The following is an 18,460-nucleotide window of genomic DNA, read 5'->3' on the forward strand; positions in this document are numbered from 1 at the left end:
GCAGTTCCCCAATTGGACTTTCTTATTAATTTTTTTAGAAATAAATTCAGGAAAAAAGTTATTTCCTTGAAATGGGTTAGGTTATAAGACAGTTACTAAGTTTTTCTGATCTGTTCCTTTTGTCCAGATGCATGTGTATATGCTTTTTTTTTTCTACTTTGAAATACAGTTCCCCTCATACCAGGACAAATTTGCTACTCAAAGGTTTTGTGGAAAGATTTCCTTTTTCATGTCATTAAACAAAAACAATTGAAATGAGCCACAGAATGAATGTCATGCGTAAGATCACATTCCCCATGAAGGCAGGAGCAGTATTACAGTTTCCTTTTCATCTTCTAACATCTCTCCCATTGCAAGACACTCAGACTGACCAAGTTAGTGTATAATTATTTTTAGGTCATATATATTTTAATTTAAAAATTTACATTATTTTAACCTACATGGTGTATATGCTTCTTTTAGAACCTAAATATTGGTGATTTGTGAAAGATACAAGTGTCTACTTTTAAAAAGTAGATGAAAGTGTTTGTTTTCATCTCATATATCATTTTTTCCTCCAGTCTTTCATTAATAAGCATTTATTGAGCAGGGTTGAGGAAAAGGGGCATCTGTAATAAATTTAAAAATAAATAAATAAAATGTCAAAGAGTAAGCATTTATTTTTTCTTCAGTTGTCAGTGGTTATTATTAAAATGCATATTAGTTAAGCATTTCCCCCTTCCTTTGGGGTCAACTTGATCTAATTGATAACTAAGTACCTTAGGTAGACATACACTCTTGGGTTTTTATTCATTAATCAGCAAATCTTTGATCTTGAGAATAATATTGTTCTAGCAATTATGTATGGTAAATTGCCCTTAGGGTTATCTGTGATCTGCCAAAAAAAAATTGTCTTCTTTTGTTCTGTTGGCTGTATATCACTATATGATAGATTCCAGAAATAATGTAACTGAAGCAGTTCAGATTTCGAGTTGAATTACATAAGGATCCTCTTAGTCCTTTTGTTGTCTCTAATAATGTCGCTGATTAGAGGATTTAGATAGTTTACATGGCTCTCACACTTAGCTGTTTTGTTGAAATGGAGGCAAGGCATAAAGCGTTCTTTCATTTAAAAAAATTCTCAATGGTTGATAACAGTGTCTTTCGTTTTCAAATTCATGCTGAAGCATCATTAAATTTTTAAGCAGGTAATTATGGTGAAGTAGCTTGACATCTGATCTTGACAATGAGGCTAGAATTTAATCTGGCTTATTTTTTTCATCAGTTCCATGCTTTCTAATTGAGCTGACTGCCCTGTTAGTTTGAGTTCAGTTTTTTAGAGGCCAGCAAATGGGGTGTTTTTGGTTTTACCTAATTGCTTAAAGTAAAAGATGAATATATTATAGCTCAATAATCTAGTGTTGTTGAAAAAAGTAAAGAATTGTCATTTAAGACTCTCACTGCTTTTTTTTTTTTTCCACTTGAAATCCTGTTTATTCATATGCCCTGAAAAGTACTTTAGGTCAGATAGCTTTGCACATAATTAAATGTATGTGAGCCTTTTGCTCAAAAAAAGAAAAAAATTTGCTCTACAGAGAGTGAAAATCACTTTTGCCTTCTGACCGGCTTGTGGCCAACTCCGATCATGCCGGTGAAGAGCCAGAGCTGGTCTCTCCTCTCATTGGCTCACACTGGGATCCAAATGTCACACAGTGCAAAACTGTGCTCTCCCCATGGGGTCTGGGAAGGCCTATCACAGGACCTCTCAATCTTGCAGTGGTGGGAGGGAGAGGTGGCAGCCAACTGTTTATGGAGCGTGGAGATCCTAAGTCTTTCGAATGAGGTCATTATCTCTTTTCACTCTTATAACAACAACTTGAGGGCGAGTGCTGCTATTATCCCAGTTTATGGATGAGAAATCTGAGTCCAGAAACACTGTATATTTGCTCAAGCACAGGCAGCTACTAAATCCAGTCTGGGATTTGAGGCTGACAGAGGCCACACTCCTAAACTGCTCTGATATAAAATGCAAATTAAAAATGTTTGTGAGCACAGTTGAGACTTTGTTTTCTGATAAATGCTCCAAAGGAGGATTATTATAACTTTTAACAAGTAATAAAATATAACTCTTAAATACAGCTGGTTGGAACTTGAATTCTATTTCATAGATGTGCACAGGTAATTCAGTAAAGCAAATGTGTTCATGAATTTAACAAATTAAGTGAATTTAAATCCGCTGTGAAGGGAAGTTTAGTAATGGCTCTTTGCCACGTGGGTTTTTAAGAGAGTTTGTGATTGGGCTAGTAAAGATCTGAGGAAGATACTAGTTCAAAGATGAGGCATATGGGGAAATAATTATGAAGAAATCAGATTAGATGGGATATTCTGAGGGGAAAGGAGGAGGATCAAAGATCTTCAGGTAATTATTAAGAAACTAGAGGCCTGGTGCACAAAAATTTGTGCACTGGGGGGGGGGGAGGGTCCCTCAGCCCGGCCTGCGCCCATTCACAGTCAAGGACCCCTTGGGGGATGTCCACCTGTCGACTTAGGCCCACTCCCCGGGGGATCAGGCCTAAGCTTGCAGTCAGACATCCTTCTGGCAGCCAGGGAGCCCTCGGGGGATGTCCAACTAAAGGCTTAGGCCCCCAAGGGATCGGGTCTAAACCATTTGTTGGACATTCTTAGTGCTGCCACGGAGGTGGGAGAGGCTCCTACCACCACCACTGCGCTGGCCAGCCATGAGCCAGCTTCTGGCTGAGTGGCACTCCCCATATGGAAGTGCACTGACCACCAGGGGGCAGCTCCTGCATTGAGTGTCTGCCCCCTGGTGGCCAGTGCACATCATAGCAACCGGTCATTCTGCCGTTCAGTCAATGTGCATATTAGCCTTTTATTATTATTATATAGGATTAGAAAGGAGGAAAAGCAGGGGATCTAACGATTATAAAGATTTAAAAATCTTCATGCTTTGAAATCTTATGTACTTTTAAAAAATCAATAAATTTGGGGCAAAGCATAAAGGGAGGAACAGAAACTGAGCAAATATGTGTTAAGTTCCTTATGTTAGTTGAAGGCAAACCCCAGCAGTGGAGCCCTTGACCCCTTTTCTATCCTCTCAACCTGCTCCCTTCCAGTCCACAGGAGTTCTGTAATGCCCCACAGGAATGCCTTCCTAATAAGAGTCTCGTATTTATTTCCACATTTCACTTCACTCTACTTCAGAACACATTTAAAATAAAATTTGTGATGATAAGAGCTAGTGAATCAACAGGCGTTTCCACATTTCTCCTGCTGGCCCACCTAACTTGTGGTTTAAATTGTGCATACTTGATGAAAAAAAAGGCCTTTCACCATAATGATAACAACATGGACAATTATAATAACAACTTCCATGGTTACATGTTTCATTGCCTCAGCTACTTTATCTCTTGGTGATCCTTTCCACACCCTGTAAGTTGAGTGGTATTGTCCCTTTTTATAGTTAGAATAACTGAGGCTCAGAGAGGTGCACTCATTATCAAGGCACTGAGATAGTAAGTGAGAGAAATAAGATCTAATCTCCTATCTGACTCCAAAATCTATACTCTCTTAGTTTTTATTTTTAAGAATATCTGATACTGTAATTAAAGAAGAATCAGTGAGTGTCCCTTATCAGAGAAACCTATACTCCTAAGCCCTGTGCTGTTCCTGGTCTTTGCCCTTTCTGCCTCAGCTCACAGACTTGAAAACGTACCTCATATCCATTTAGGTCTGCAGTTGGTTTCCTTGATCCTCCTGGGAATGTGAGAACAGCTTCTCATCTAGAGATGCATTTTTCACTTCACTGGTGGTTTAGTGGCTGGTGCTGGGAGCTAACTTCACTGTTAAATACAGCTGTTTCCTTCCTGGACGAGGAGCCTCCACAGTGGTCTGACCACAGACGGGCGGCCCAGGAAAGGAGCGCAGGACCTGCTGAGCAGCACAGATGCAAGGGGAAGGCGAGGCTTGGAGACCCCCCACCTGGTGCAGGAGTCCAGCCCCAGGTGGCACCCCTCCCTGTCCGAACCTTAGCATGTTAATTACAGCAGCCCCTTACTTTTGTGCATAAAGCACACTTGAAAGTGTATTTGAAAGTCAACTGTCTGAAGATCAAACAGTAGACCCACATGTTAAACAGAGATTCTGTTCTGCAAAAATAAATTGTAAATGGTCTCCTTTTGCTTCTGAGAGGTGCTACCTCTTAGAGTCTCGAGCAAAGGTTTCTGTTGTTGCTTTGTTCTCTTTTATTTGGTTGGGTGATTATTTTGTGGAGAAGGGTTAGGAGAGGTTCGGGAGAGTTAAGGACAGGGAAAGAAGAAGCTGGCATCTCACTCACTTGTTCAACGGGTCCTGAGCACTTACCATCCCTCCCTGGGAGGCAGGAACGCAGTGAGGGCAGGAGCAGCCGGAGCCCCTGCCTCGTGGGCTGCGTGTTTGAGAAAGACAGAAGTTACTCAAGTCATCTGACCAGACGAATGTGCAGCTGAGCCACGTCATCAGGGGAACGTGTGCAATGCTCTGTGCATGCCCAGGCTTTGGGATGTGGCCTGGGCGGGATCAGGAAAGGCTTCCTGAGCCAGTGCCCTGACCCTGCAGCTGAGACCCGAAGGTTTAGTGGGAGGCAACTGGGGGCAGACAAGGACAGGGTTCAGGTCAACCTGAGAGGTGATGGGGCCAAACTAGCCAGGTTCCCGGGGCCACGAGTGAGCATTCTGCCCTTCATACTTCCTGGGAATTAGAGGATATTTTCTTTTTTTTTTTTTAATATGTTTTTATTGGTTTCAGAGAGAGAAAGGGAGAGGGAGGGACCGGGAACCTGGGCTTATGCTGCCTCACGGAGAGCGAACCACCTCGGCATCTCCGGCCTCCCTGCTTCCATCAGAAGGAGACGAGCAGAGCAGGAGGGGCTGCCTCAGTCACAGGGTGTTGACACGGCTTTGCGGCTGATTGGGACATTTGGGCTTTCAGTTATTTGTGATGGACAGCATAACAACCTCCTCAGGGAGTGTGCTGAATTCCAAGTGCTCTCCCAAACTGTTCTGAGAGACTGCTGGGAGCCACTTGGGAGGTCCGGGATTTTCCCCATTAGCTGTGCTAATTGCTGAGAGAAACGTTCTCTTCACTTCGTCGGTGTCTTTTTCTGCCATTCATGCTCTCTGCTCTTTGGCATAATCCAGTCTAGATGTGATAAGTGCATTCCGCTCAGCATTCCACTTGGCATTTCTGGGGGAATAGTACCAGCACTGAGCCAGCCTGAAGTGCGAGGCTACATTTTTGCCCAGAGAAACGGCCTGGGACTCAGAACACATAAGGAGGCTCCTGGCCACCCCTGGGGAGACCCTCCTCACCATCCTTCACCCGGCTCCCCCATATGCATTTTTCTGAGCTTGTTGTCTTTAAGCCCAGGGTTTTGTTTAAGGCCTAACTGACCCTGTCTCCTCTCACCCTCCAGTTTCTTGCCCAGTTAAAGCTCATGGACTACAGCCTGCTGGTGGGAATCCACGATGTGGAGAGAGCCGAACAGGAGGAGGTGGAGTGTGAAGAGAACGACGGGGACGAGGAGGGGGAAAGCGATGGCACCCACCCCATTGGAACCCCTCCGGACAGTCCTGGAAACACCCTCAACAGCTCCCCGCCCTTGGCTCCAGGGGAGTTTGATCCAAACATTGATGTTTATGGAATTAAATGCCATGAAAGTAAGCTCAGTACTATCAACTCTTCTTTACATGTGAAGTGGTTTGATTTGTGTATTATTTGCCGGTAATTACAACCCAGTTAAAATCATGCTGCCCTGCAAGCTTTGTTCTCCAGAGGCCCAACCCATTGATTGGAGCACAAGAATAGGTTAAAGGTAACTGTAATCTCTAGTTTTGAAAAGTGTAATGTGATGAGGTCCTTGAGTTTCGTGATATTGAGGAAATAGAGTAAAATCACAAACTATCCTATATAATAAAAGGCTAATATGCAAATTGACCAAACAGCAGAACGACCAGTCGCTATGATGTGCACTGACCACCAAGGGGCAGACGCTCAACGCAGGAGCTGCACCCTGGTGATCAGTGCACTCCCACAGGGGGGGTGCTCTTAGCCAGAAGCCGGGCTTATGGCTGGTTAGCGCAGCAGCAGTGGCAGGAGGCCTCTCCCGCCTCTTCGGCAGCACTAAGGATGTCCAACTGCCAGGCCTAAGCCGTCAGTCGGACATCCCCCAAGGGCTCCTGGACTGCAAGAGTGCACAAGCTGGGCTAAGGGACACCCCCGAGTGCACGGTTTTCATGCACTGGGCCTCTAGTGTTAAATATACAACACACATACTTAAATAAATACAGATTGCATATATAAGAAATGATTTAAAATATTTTTATTCTGAACTGTTTCTCTTTTATGTGAGTCTAAGGTGTCACGAATCTATCCTGAGTTGGAACATACATGGTCCACTCTGAACCTCACAGGGACATCCTGAAGGGCAGATGTCTCCTCTCTGGCCATTTTTTCCCTTCTTAGGTGTGAAGAGCCAGCCCAGGATATGGGATGAACATCTCCGATTTGGTGCTGTGTCTGTACTCTGCTCCCCTCTCTCCCATTTAGGAGTCCATGGCCCTCTTTTCTAGAGTGGAATCAATCTTAATGCTCAATATCTGAGTAATTGGATATTTGAAGGAATATTGCATTCTATCATAGCTACATATACATGGAGAAAAACAACAATATTTTAGAGAAATAATAAAAGCAGGCCTTTTTTGAGTAATAAAAATTATGATTCATCATTGTTTTTAAAAAAATCTCATATAGTACATCAGCCAAGTGAGTTTGAGTTGTATTTTTATTTTGCTCACCAAAATTAAGTACAGTCAAATGTACTTTTCTTATTCTTCATAATTGAAACTATCTTATTTGTGGACATATGCAGAAAATAGGTATTGTACATGATATATAACTTTATCCAGTTCTGATATTAAATCCAATGAGAATTAGTAATTAGCATCTAATTAGGAATTAGCATATAATGGCAGAAAAGGGTTAAATAGCATAATTGCTTCTACTTGTTTTATAGAGTATTTTAAAAATAGAATGCTTCTTTACACCAGAGCAATGCACAATCATTAAGGAAAATGCAGATTAACAAAAAATAAGAACACTTACTCTTGCCTTTGGCCCTCCACTGTTAATATCCTGGGGTTATGTTTTGTTGTGTTTTTACTTTGTGAGCTGAGAGGGAAGAGGGTGTGGAGAGTTAGCTGTTTAATGGGGACATGCAGGAGTTACAGGGACTCTTTAAAAGCCTCTGTTGCCTTTGTGCCTGGACTCCCCACTCCCTGCCCCTGAACCCGTCACCCTTCATCTGCAGCTTGTGCCTTTCCCCATGTTACCATTTGTACCCAACTCTGCTCTCATCCTTTACAGACTCACCTAGGAAAGAGGTGTACTTTATGGCAATTATTGACATTCTGACCCATTATGACGCAAAAAAGAAAGCTGCCCACGCTGCGAAAACAGTTAAACATGGCGTAAGTATCTCGTTTTGTTTCTTTCCCTGCTCCTGGGCCCTTGAGTCCTCCAGGCTGCTCGTTTTGTTGGTTTGTTTTAAAATATATTATTATTGATTTCAGAGAGGAAGGAAGAGGGAGAGAGGGATAGAAACATCAATGATGAGAGAGAATCATTGATCAGCTGCCTCCTGCACACCCCCCTACTGGGGATAGAGCCTGCAACCCAGGCAGGTGCCCTGATCAGGAATCGAACCCTGACCTCCTGATTCATAGGTTGACACTCAACCACTGAGCCATGCCAGCCAGGCCAGGCTGCTCCTATTCACTGTGATGCTCAAAGTCCTTCGGTGGTTCTTGTTTACTGAAGAGGGTCTGAGTGCACCACCATGCTAAAGCTGTTTCCTCACCGTCAGGCTTGGGGCAGGTCACTTGAACTTAGTGTAACTCTTACATACGGGGGATCTCAATAGACACATGCATCTCTAGGATGCTATACAAATTCTTTTTTGTTTGAAAGATGTTTCAAAGATAAAAGTGCTGAAGATAGTTACGTGTTTTAATATGAAATATTCAGAACTGAAGCACTATTCTCTGCTTTAGACGTTTCCAGAATAGGAAGTATATATTTTTCCCCCACAGTGAATTGTATTTTTTTCTATTACAGAAATCTTTCTAGCGCAAGGTCAATGTTTAATTTTCTGAATTCCTTACCTTTGTTGTGCTTGCTCAGAATTATCACTATTCCGGGCATGTGTTAACTTGTTAATCCCCATGACAAGCCTAGGAGGGGACTGGTGTACCTTGCTTAGCATTTGGAGAAACTGAGGGAGAGAACTGAAATGGTAACTTGCCAGGCTCACATCACTAGAGAGTGGCAGAGATGGGACTGCTCCCAGGACCTGGCCCAGCCCCCTGCTCTGTGGTAGCCCCATCCCCCTATCCCACCAGTGAACCCCATCTGCCTGGCTGAAGTTCAAAAGTCGTCGGTATCCATTATGCTACGGATCCACGGTGCACTAAGTAAGTCATAGGCCTGGGTTGAATCCCTAGTTCACCTTTCCCTGTTGTGACCTTGAGGACACACTTTGGAGCTTTAGTTCCCCCAATGGATAAAGGGGTCCTAACGCCTTGCTGATTGGATTTTGTTGGGGGAGGGGGGATATAGGAGATGAGCAGGCTGAACACTGGGGAGATTCTCTGTGCTTGTGCGCCCATCCCTCCCCAGATTTGCTCTACTATGCTATTCCAGGTGGAATTGGAAATGTACCACAGCAAACATGGCTCCATTCATCTTCCCTGTAAGTCACCAGCTCAGCCCCATAATAGACCACATGGCCTAAAATCGTGTGCAGTTTGCAGAAACAAGACATCACTCTTAGTAAAGGAACGTTGGGTTGAGCTGCGGCTGGGAACGATTCTCTGCCTTTGATGCCTGGGCTCCTCTGTGGCGATTCCATGGCCCAGGCCAGAAATGGAAATAACACTCCCCACTGTGCTTGGATGTCTAAAAACAGCACCTGGGGACTCAGTGAAACTCCGGTTTTCCCCTTTGCAGCTCAGGAAACTGGCCAGTGACTACCTTGGGTCTGCTGCCTCTGAAATAGGAAACCCCCCGCCCAGGTGCTGCAAGGGCCCAGCATCCTTGCTCCAAGCAGGTCTCTGAAGGGGAGCGATGGCACTCTGTGCCATGTGCTGAGGGCAGCCAGCCCGCCCTCTAGGGGACACCAGTCGGCCGTGCTGTCTTTCCCGGTTAGGGTTCGAGGAAAGAGCAAGGGCTGCTGCCACTCTTGTTTTCAAGCACTCAGCTGCTTACATGATCCAGAAAAATGAACGCAATGCTTACATCATGGTCATTGGAGTTTTTCTTTAGCCAAATGTTGATGTTTCTGTCATTCTCAATGTATCTACAGTTTGCTATCTCAAAAGCCAAAAATACTGTCCTCATGACTTCTGATGTGGGCCAAATAGATTCCAGTGTTGGGCAGAAACATCCCAAATGTGGCTAGTTGTGTGTTTTTTTTTAAGTCAGCAATCACGGTGTATGTGATAATAGCTTCTGTTGTTCCTGCCACTCTGCCTCATTTTCACACACAGACTCCTAAGAGCCTGCACAGGTTCGAAAATTATTAGCTTTATATTCAGCTGCAATCGGAAATTTCCGTAGCTACTGAGTAGTAATTATATCAATATTCCTCTCCTCTAAAACTGCCCAGGCTGGTGCGGAGATCTCAACCGTGAACCCAGAACAGTATTCCAAGCGCTTTTTGGACTTTATTGGCCACATCTTGACGTAACCTCCTGCACGGTCTCAGACGGACACGCGCGTGGGAAGGACAGAGGTGGCTCTGGTGTAGGAAAAATGAAAACCAAACTCAGTGAAGCACACCTCCTCGTTTACATCTTCAGGCCAAGATGACTGATTTGGGAGCTACTTGCTTTAACAGCTACCTGATATTTCCCAGCATCATTCTAGCTATTTCTGACTTGTGTGTGTGCGTGCGCGCGTGTGTGTGTATGTGTGTGTGCGTGTGCATCTTCAGAATTAATTAATGAATTAATGAAAACCAGATCAGCTTCAGTCAGAGTGTGTTTGGGCAACAACCTTCTGATTCCAGCTGTAGATGAATGAATGAATGAATGAATGAATGAGCTTATTCGGGGGGAGGGGAAAAGGAAATGCATGTCAGACCAACCATGTTGGCATCACACGATAAACTGTGGATCAGTTTACTTTTCGGAGTTGAAATATGTGAGACAGTATTCATAATAATAATGAAGATAATAATAATGATAATAATAATGATGGTGATTAAAGAAAAAAAACTTAACCGCAAATGTTACACTCCTACCACGCACGCTGACACTCCTTAACAGTTGACCCCAAGCCCCTGACCCCGGACAGAGGAGTGCTGGCATCTCCTGCGTGTCCTGGATCAGGGCTCTGCTCCGCACGGTGTCAGGACTTCCGACGTCCCGGGACAAGCACCCCTCCTCCAGCAAGAAGCTGATGCCTCTAGTGATTCTATCTGTACATTTTCACTCAGTAAATACATCCAGGAAAACAGCTTACTTTTTTTTTTTTGCCTGGAGCTTCTCACTGTTACACTTATGTTGCAACATAGAAATTAATGCTACAAAATAAAAATAAAGCTTACCTGAAAAGTGCATAGTTTGGGGCAATGGTATCTACATCTACCATGGTGGGACAGTGAGCAAAACATTAGAACTCTCAATTCTCCTTTTCTGATTACAAATCTGAATTATAAGATATTTATGTTTGGCCATTGTTTATACAATGGTATTTTGTTATGAATTATCCCTTTAACTGAAACCCTCAATATTACTGTTTACATTATTAGGAAAACAGGGATATTTTTGAATCTAAAAATTTAATGTACAGCATGTGATTTTTGAAGTTTACATGTAAAGTCATTTTACAGTGTTGGTGAAATAATGTTTGTCATATTTTGAAGTGTATCCTGCTGTCATATTTTGGGGTGAATGTTTTATTCAAAGTATATGGTAGGCAGTCTTTTACAATGAAAGGAAAAGGGTTGTTTTGTTTCTTCCAGATGTACATTTATCAACCTAATGATTTTTTTTAATGCTTAATCCAAATCTGGTCATGTAAGTTCATTGCCCTAAACTGTGCTGATTGTGTTTAATCAAGTTATACATTCCCAACATTGATCATGTATATACCAACTTTCCAGCATTTTCTGAAAGGCGTCAAGCTAAAATACTGGCCTTGCTTAGAATAGGTTATCAACTTATACACTGTGCTAAAGCTGTGCCTTTGAAATTCTTTGTTTGAAACATGAAATGATTTTTGTAGGCAGTTTCAGAAAAGGAAAAAATCCACCCTTCAAGAATTACTTATAACTCAACAAACACCCCCTTTCATACTGCCTCTTCCAGTAACTTTACTTCAGGGCTTATCAGGATGGTAACTGCGCCCAGTGTATTGGGTTTACTTCAGAAAACACAGGTGGTAGCAAATCAGTGTCTCTGGAACCCACGGCAGCACCATCCTGCTGCTACCTACTGACTTCATGTAGATTATTATCCTCAGCAGATGATATTAACACTGCTGTGACGTGGTTGTCTAAATCTGTATTCCATGCATTTAAATTAATTGAGGCTGTGACCTGGTCCCCAAACCCTCCCCTCTCTCCCCTATCCCACCCCCACACTTTTCATTCTGGAGTCTAGTCACTTTCAGTGTTCTGAAGTTATGCTGTAGTTTCTTTGACCCAAAACTACAAAAGTGAGACCCTGAAGTAAGGATAAGGTACACACACATTATATTTGAGTAACTATTTCCTTTGTGGCCAATCTGTGTATGCTTTTAGAAGTTTACCAAATGCTTTATTTTTGTCTGTAACTGTCTCTGTCATTCATTTCTGTTGATAAACTATTTGGACTGAGTGAGAAAGTTTGCCTTGTATCTCCTAGTGCTAACAATACACTCGTCATGAGCCGGGCTTTACAGAATAAAGCACTTTGATGACTTACAAGGTGGATCCTTTGTTCCTCTTTCTTGATTGTGTTTCTCTCCCTTGCAAACAAATTTTAAATACTGAGTACTAAGATTATCTTTAGCTGGTCCTGGAAGAAATAAAGGTGAAATTGAATTGTCTCACTAACTAGACTTTTGCCTTCTACTGGTATACTATTTTATTAGTAAACTAGAGGCCCGGTGCACGAATACATGCATGGGTGGGGTCCCTAGGCCTGATGGGTGATCAGGGCTAGGCCGATCAGGCCCAAAGGCCCCAGCAGGGTTGGGAGAGGAGGTGACTGTTGCCGGGCCGGACATGGAAGAAACAGACACCAGATGCTGACGCTGCCTTTGGCGCCCCACCACCCCACGGTTCCCCGCCTCCCCCACTCCTCCTTCCCTCAGTGAGTGCCGCCACCAGGGGCCTGCTAGCTGAGGGAGGGATGGGGGGGAGGGAAGGGCCAGGGGAGGTTTCAATCCCCAGTTTGGAACGTGCAGAAGGCAGCCGATCAATGATTCTCTATCATTATTGATGTTTCTATCTGTAGTTCCCTCTCCGAAATCAATCAAATATATATTTTTAAAATGCAAGGTTTTTAGAGGAAGAAAGGTAGGGCAAGGGAGCTATTGACAGGGGGGCATTTGAGATCTTGCTCACATTTCAGATAGGATAGCATAAGGTGGTCCTCAGGGGGTGACAGGTGAGGAGTGACAGTGGGTGGAGCAGGGCACTGCGGGCTGAGGAACGGGCTGTAATGACTGGGAATGTCTGTGACAGTGACACCAAGCATGTGTTGGGGCCATCGCTGGGATCATTCATCCCCAAGAGGTTTTGATTCTGGACAGGAGGAGAAACACGGAGATCAGCAGGCCTTTCTTAGCCTAGAAGGTGAGGCAGGCAGCAAAAGTGGGCTGCCCTGCTTTCCTATAAATGTAAACACACAGTGTAACTGCACATGGACGTCAGTCAGCGGCCAAAGCAATGCCCAGCCAGCCCTGGTAGCTGTGTCCTGCCACTCTCTGGCTGTGCTGTGGTGCTATTGGCTAGGGAGGCCAAAGACACACCCCCAAGCACATGTAGTAGTCGAAGGGGCGGGCAGGAAGCCAGAAGGTGGAAGTCGGAGCTGAGGCGGCCTGGCAGCACTGCACCCTCCATGGAGCTGGATGGGGAGCAGCTGTCGCAACTGGCTTTGGAGTCGGGGGAGCTGTGCTTCCTGCACGTCACGGGTGAGTCCCCATGAGCCCGTGGCGCGACAGCTGGGCTGGGCGGGGCCTGAGGAGGCCTTTCCTTCCTGGAGCCATTCTTCCCAGGGTGGCGGTGTTGGGCCCCCTTTTTCTTTATTTTTTTTTATTGGAAAGCAAGCTCTGGGCTTGTGGTTCCTGGGATTCCTGGGCCATAGCACGTGCCTCCAGGCCTCACTGTGCCCCCCTCCCCCTCCTCCTGCATTGAGCATCTGGCCCATGGTGGTCAGTGTGCATCGTAGCGACTGGTCGACCAGTCATTCTGGTTGTTCCGCCGTAATGGTCGCTGGGCTTTTATTATATAGACTAGAGGCCCAGTACATGAAATTTGTGCACTGGGGAGGGTGGGGGTGTCCCTCAACCCAGCCTGCACCCTCTCCAATCTGGGATATCCCTCTCACAATCTGGGACTGCTGGCTCCCAACCACTCGCCTGCCTGCCTGCCTGATTGCCCCTAACTGTTCCCCTGCCAGCCCAATTGATGCCTAACTGCTCCCGTGCCGGCCCGATTGCCCCCAACTGCCCTCCCCTGCCAGCCTGGTCGCCCCCAACTGCCCTCCCCTGCTGGCACGGTCACCCCTAACTACCCTCCTCTGCCATCCCAGTTGCCCCTAACTACCCTCTCCTGCAGGCCTGGTCCCCCCCAACTACCCTCCCCTGTGGCCTGATCACCCACAACTGCCCTCCCCTGCCGGCCATCTTGTGGCTGTGGGCATTGCTATCTTTGAGGGCATGGCAGTCAATTAACATATTCCCTCTTTATTGGCTGTGGATGCTGCCATCTTTGAAGGCAGGGCAGTCAATTAGCATATTCACTCCTTATTGGCTGTGGGTGCTGCCATCTTTGTGATGACATGAGGGTCAATTAGCATATTCCCTCTTTATTAGATAGGACTAGAGGCCCAGTGCACAAAAATTTGTGCACTCGGGGGGGGGGGGAGGGGGGCGTTCCTCAGCCCGGCCTGTGCCCTCTCGCAGTCTGGGACCCCTCAGGGGATGACCACCTGCTGGCTTAGGCCCGCTCCCCGGGGGATTGGGCCTAAGATGGCAGTCAGACATCCCTCTGGCAGCCCGGCAGCCCTCGGGGGATGTCCACTTGCCAGCGGGGAGCAGGCCTAAACTGCAGTCGGACATCCTTAGCACTGCTGAGGAGGCAGGAGAGGCTCCCACCACCACCGCTGTTCTGGCAGCCATCAGCCTGGCTTGTGGCTGAGCAGAGCTCCTCCCATGTGAGAGTGCCCTGACCACCAGAGGGCAGCTCCTGCATTAAGCGTCTGCCGCCTGGTGATCAGTGTGTGTCATAGTGACCAGTCATTCCCAGTCCTTCTGCTGTTAGGGTCAGTTTGCATATTACCCTTTTACTATATAGGATAGAGGCCTGGTGCACGGGTGGGGGCCGGCTGGTTTGCCCTGCAGGGTGTCCCGGATCAGGGTGGGGGTCCCGTTTGGGTGCCTGGCCAGCCTGGATGAGGGGCTGATAGCTGTTTGCAGCTGGTCACACCCCCTCCAGGGTGGGGGTCCCCACTGGGGTGCCTGGCCAGTCTGGGTGAGGGGCTGAGGGCTGTTTTCAGGCTGGCGGATGACTGAAGCTCCCAACCTCTCCTTTTTTTCTTTTTTTTTTTTTATTCTGGGATTTATTTACCTTCTATGGCTGTCACTGGAACTGAGAGCCGGCTTTAGCTCTGAGGCTCAGCTCCAGCTCTGAGACCTCGGCTGCTGAAAGCAGGTATCTGGGTTTGTTTGGCTTCTATAATTGAAACACTGTTGCAGCTCCAGCTCTGAGGCCCGGCTGGCTGAAAGCAGGTTTCTGGGGTTTGTTTAGCTTCTATAATTGCAACATTGTTTCTTAGAGTGCAGCTCAGAGGCCGGCAGCGGCAGGCGGAGAACCTTGGCTTCCTCCATCACTGGAGCAAGCAAGCCTCCTGTTCACTTCAGCTGCCTGGCTGCCGGCCACCATCTTGGTTGGCAGTTAATTTGCATATCGTCCTGATTAGCCAATGGGAAGCGTGTCAGAGGTACGGTTAATTACCATGTTTGTCTATTATTAGATAGGATAATAGAAATTTCCAGGACAAAATTGACTTGCTACAAGTTGGACAAGCATAGAAAAGAAATCTCTTCAATGAATACCCTATGAAGTACATTATTTTATTTTTAATTTTTACCAATCATAGTTCTGTGTCAGCATTTTTTGAAACTTCATTGGGACACTATTGATGTATGAAGGCTTTTTAAAAATAGCTTCACATTGCCACTGGTGACAGGCTAGCACACAGTTGAGCTGTAGCACTTGTTTGAAAATGTGCATATATTCCAATGCAATTCGTCTATGAGGGAATGGTTTGAGCATAAACACTTTTCCCATTTACTGGTGTGCATTTTGGTCCACAAGGAATATGAGATGAACACAGAAGGCTGTACCCACCTGCACTGTGCTGCATAGAAAGACACCCACCCCTCAAACATTTACCAGCTACCTCAGCCCAACACAAGCTAGAAGTCACTCTGGTCCATATCTGGAGTTACAGCTTTCCATCTGACAGCAAGTCACTCTCCCGCCTCCACTGCACAATAACAAAGGGCCGCAGTCCTTCTGACTCCCACTACCACAGGAACCCTCAGGTCTTTTCTTTAAGATAACCTGTCACATTTATTGTGGTATCTATGTATCTCCTGACAATTTAACATGTTTATAACTGCTACTGTTTTTATGTTCCTATTTTTTTAAAGTATCACTGATAGTGTTGGGGTGTTGTGCCTCTAGTGCTGTTATTCCCATAAGCTCTGGTTTTTATTGTGTGGTTTTTAGGAACATATATGTCTCATTACAGCAGAGCCGACTGTAGTCATCAGTGACTTTAATTCGGTTTTCTTTGTGGGCAGTAGGAACGTAGACATTCATTTTCATTTTGGTTATTTAATTTCCTGGATTCACATTAGTCTCAGAAAATTGGTTACTGCTAATTTATAGAAAGATGAAAGTTGGTCTAAAGCATTAATCTTTAATACAACACTTTTGGAAATAGTGGTTAAGGGTTAAATGCAAGAGATTGGGAACTATATATAATGAAGTAGAAATGTACATAATGTCTAAATGTATAGAATAAAGTAAGACAGTGAAGTAAAGGCAAGGCCAAGAGGTTGAACATGGAGTTAAACTCTGGAGTTCTTACATCAGTGGACTCAGAAGGTCCCCAGCACCACTGCACATGGCCTTTCTAGGAGTTTTAAATTAGCACACCCATTAGGATAGATATAGTACAAAAGACATACAATAGCAAATGTTGGTGAAGATGTGGAGGAATTAAGACCCTCAAACACTGTTGGTGGAAATGTAATATGGTGCAGTCACATTGGAAAATAGTCTGGCGGTTCCTCAAAGGGTTACACATAGGTTACCATGACTCAGCTGCATTCCTGGAAGCCCGAGGAGAATCCATTTCCTGCCTTTCCCAGAGTTTGGAGGTGCCTTAATTGTGAGCTTTTGGCTTGTTTCATCCTCAAAGCCAGAGTCTTCCATCTTCAAATATCTCTCTCCTTCTCTCTGACTCTGCTCCTCTCCTTGATTAAATTAGCTAGTGGTCTGTCTATTTTGTACATTTTTTTCTAGAGAACCAGAATTTTGATTAATGGATTTGATCTACCATTTTTCTGTTTTCAATTTTATTAAGCTCCACATTTATCTTTGTTATATTTGTGTGCTTTCCTTTGGGTATATTTTATTATTATTTTTTCTAGATTGAATTGGGAATCTAATTCATTTATGCTTCTTTATAATTTTACTTAATAAAAGTGTGTAGGGCCATGATTTTTTTTTCTGATCATTGCTTCTTATACATAGAAGTAATATGCTCTTTTTTAATATGTTTTTTATTTATATTAGAGAAAGAGGAAGGGAGAGGAATAGAGAGATAGAAACATCTGTGAGAGAGAGACATCTCTCCTGCATGCCCCTCACTGGGGATTGAGCCTGCAACCTGGGCATGTGCTCACCAGGAATCAAATTGGGGACCTCTTGGTTCATGGGTTTGATGCTCAGCCACTGAACCACACCAGCCAGGCAATATCTTCTTAATTTATAGCCTTTTCATTATCATTTTTCAAAAATTCTCTAATTTTTATTTATATGTCCCTTTTAACCCAAGAGCTATTTTTGTTTTTTAAAATTTCTAGGTGGGAGTGCCTTTTTGTTTTTAGTTTTCTTTTTAATTTCTAGCTTTATTGTATTGTGTGTAGAAACTGTTGGTAAAATTCACTTTTATGAAACCTATCAATATTTTCTTTGTGTCCTAATATATGATCACTTTTCTGGAATGTTCATATGTAATTAAAACGAAGGTGTATTCTATATTATCAGGGAGCAGGGTTTGATATACAGGGCCAGGCAAAAGTAGATTTGTGGTTATAATACAAATAATACAATAATTAATAAGTAATAACACAAGAATAAACTCTGTGTTTCGCGTCCTCACAACTGTAAACCAACTTTTGCCCACCCTTAGATATCAGAGGAGCCTAGGAACGAGGTTGCACCATTCACTCTAGTGATGGCGCCTACTGAGTGAACTGGGATCCACAATAACTGCACTCCCCAGTTTTTGTTTCTTTGTTCAAGTTTGTATACACTTGCACATGGGCAAGAGACCCCACCGCCTGCACATGCTACCACTCAACTCTCAGCTTCACTCCCGGGTTACTCCACTGTCAGATCAAAGGCAAAGTTTTCACTCCCCTACTTCGGATGACGTACAATCCGAATTTTCCTATAGTCATTAGCATCATAAATCTGGCCAGTGTGTGTGATCTCCTGGGTTGGGGAAGTCAACTTGACTATATCACGGGGTACCCAGATATTTAGCTAACCATTATTTTTAGGTGTGTCTGTGAGGGTGTTTCTGGATGCAATTAGTATTTGAATCAGCGTACTCAGTAAAGGAACTTGTCCTCTCCAATGTAGGTGAGCACTATCCAATCCAATCTATTGAGGCTCTGATCAGAACAAAAAGACAAAAAAAAAAAAAGGAAGAATTCAGCCCTTGCTGCCTGATTGCTTGAGCAGGGACATTGTTCTTCTCCTGCCCTAGGCACTCTTGGTTCTCAGTCCTTTGACCTCAGAATGAACCACACCACTGGGTTTCCAGCTTGCAAACAGCAGGTAATGGGACTTCTCAACCTTCATAATTGTGTGAGCCAATTTCTTACAATAAATCTCTTCTCTATATCTATCCTATTG

General features: G+C 44.5%; 1 protein-coding gene across 1 annotated transcript in view; it reads left to right on the plus strand.

The window, feature by feature from the left end:
* The window catches only part of PIP4K2A (phosphatidylinositol-5-phosphate 4-kinase type 2 alpha), a 61,948-nt gene extending 49,943 nt beyond the window's left edge, over window positions 1–12,005 (plus strand). The window contains exons 7-9 of the mRNA XM_023758580.1: window positions 5,450–5,693; window positions 7,399–7,502; window positions 9,698–12,005. Coding sequence (XP_023614348.1) covers window positions 5,450–5,693; window positions 7,399–7,502; window positions 9,698–9,778 — 429 coding nt within the window. The 3' untranslated portion in view covers window positions 9,779–12,005. The remainder of the gene's footprint in view (window positions 1–5,449; window positions 5,694–7,398; window positions 7,503–9,697) is intronic.
* The last annotated feature ends 6,455 nt before the right edge of the window (window positions 12,006–18,460 follow it).

Source organism: Myotis lucifugus, unplaced genomic scaffold (genome assembly GCF_000147115.1).
Source record: "Myotis lucifugus unplaced genomic scaffold, Myoluc2.0 scaffold_132, whole genome shotgun sequence".
Lineage (NCBI taxonomy): Eukaryota > Metazoa > Chordata > Mammalia > Chiroptera > Vespertilionidae > Myotis > Myotis lucifugus.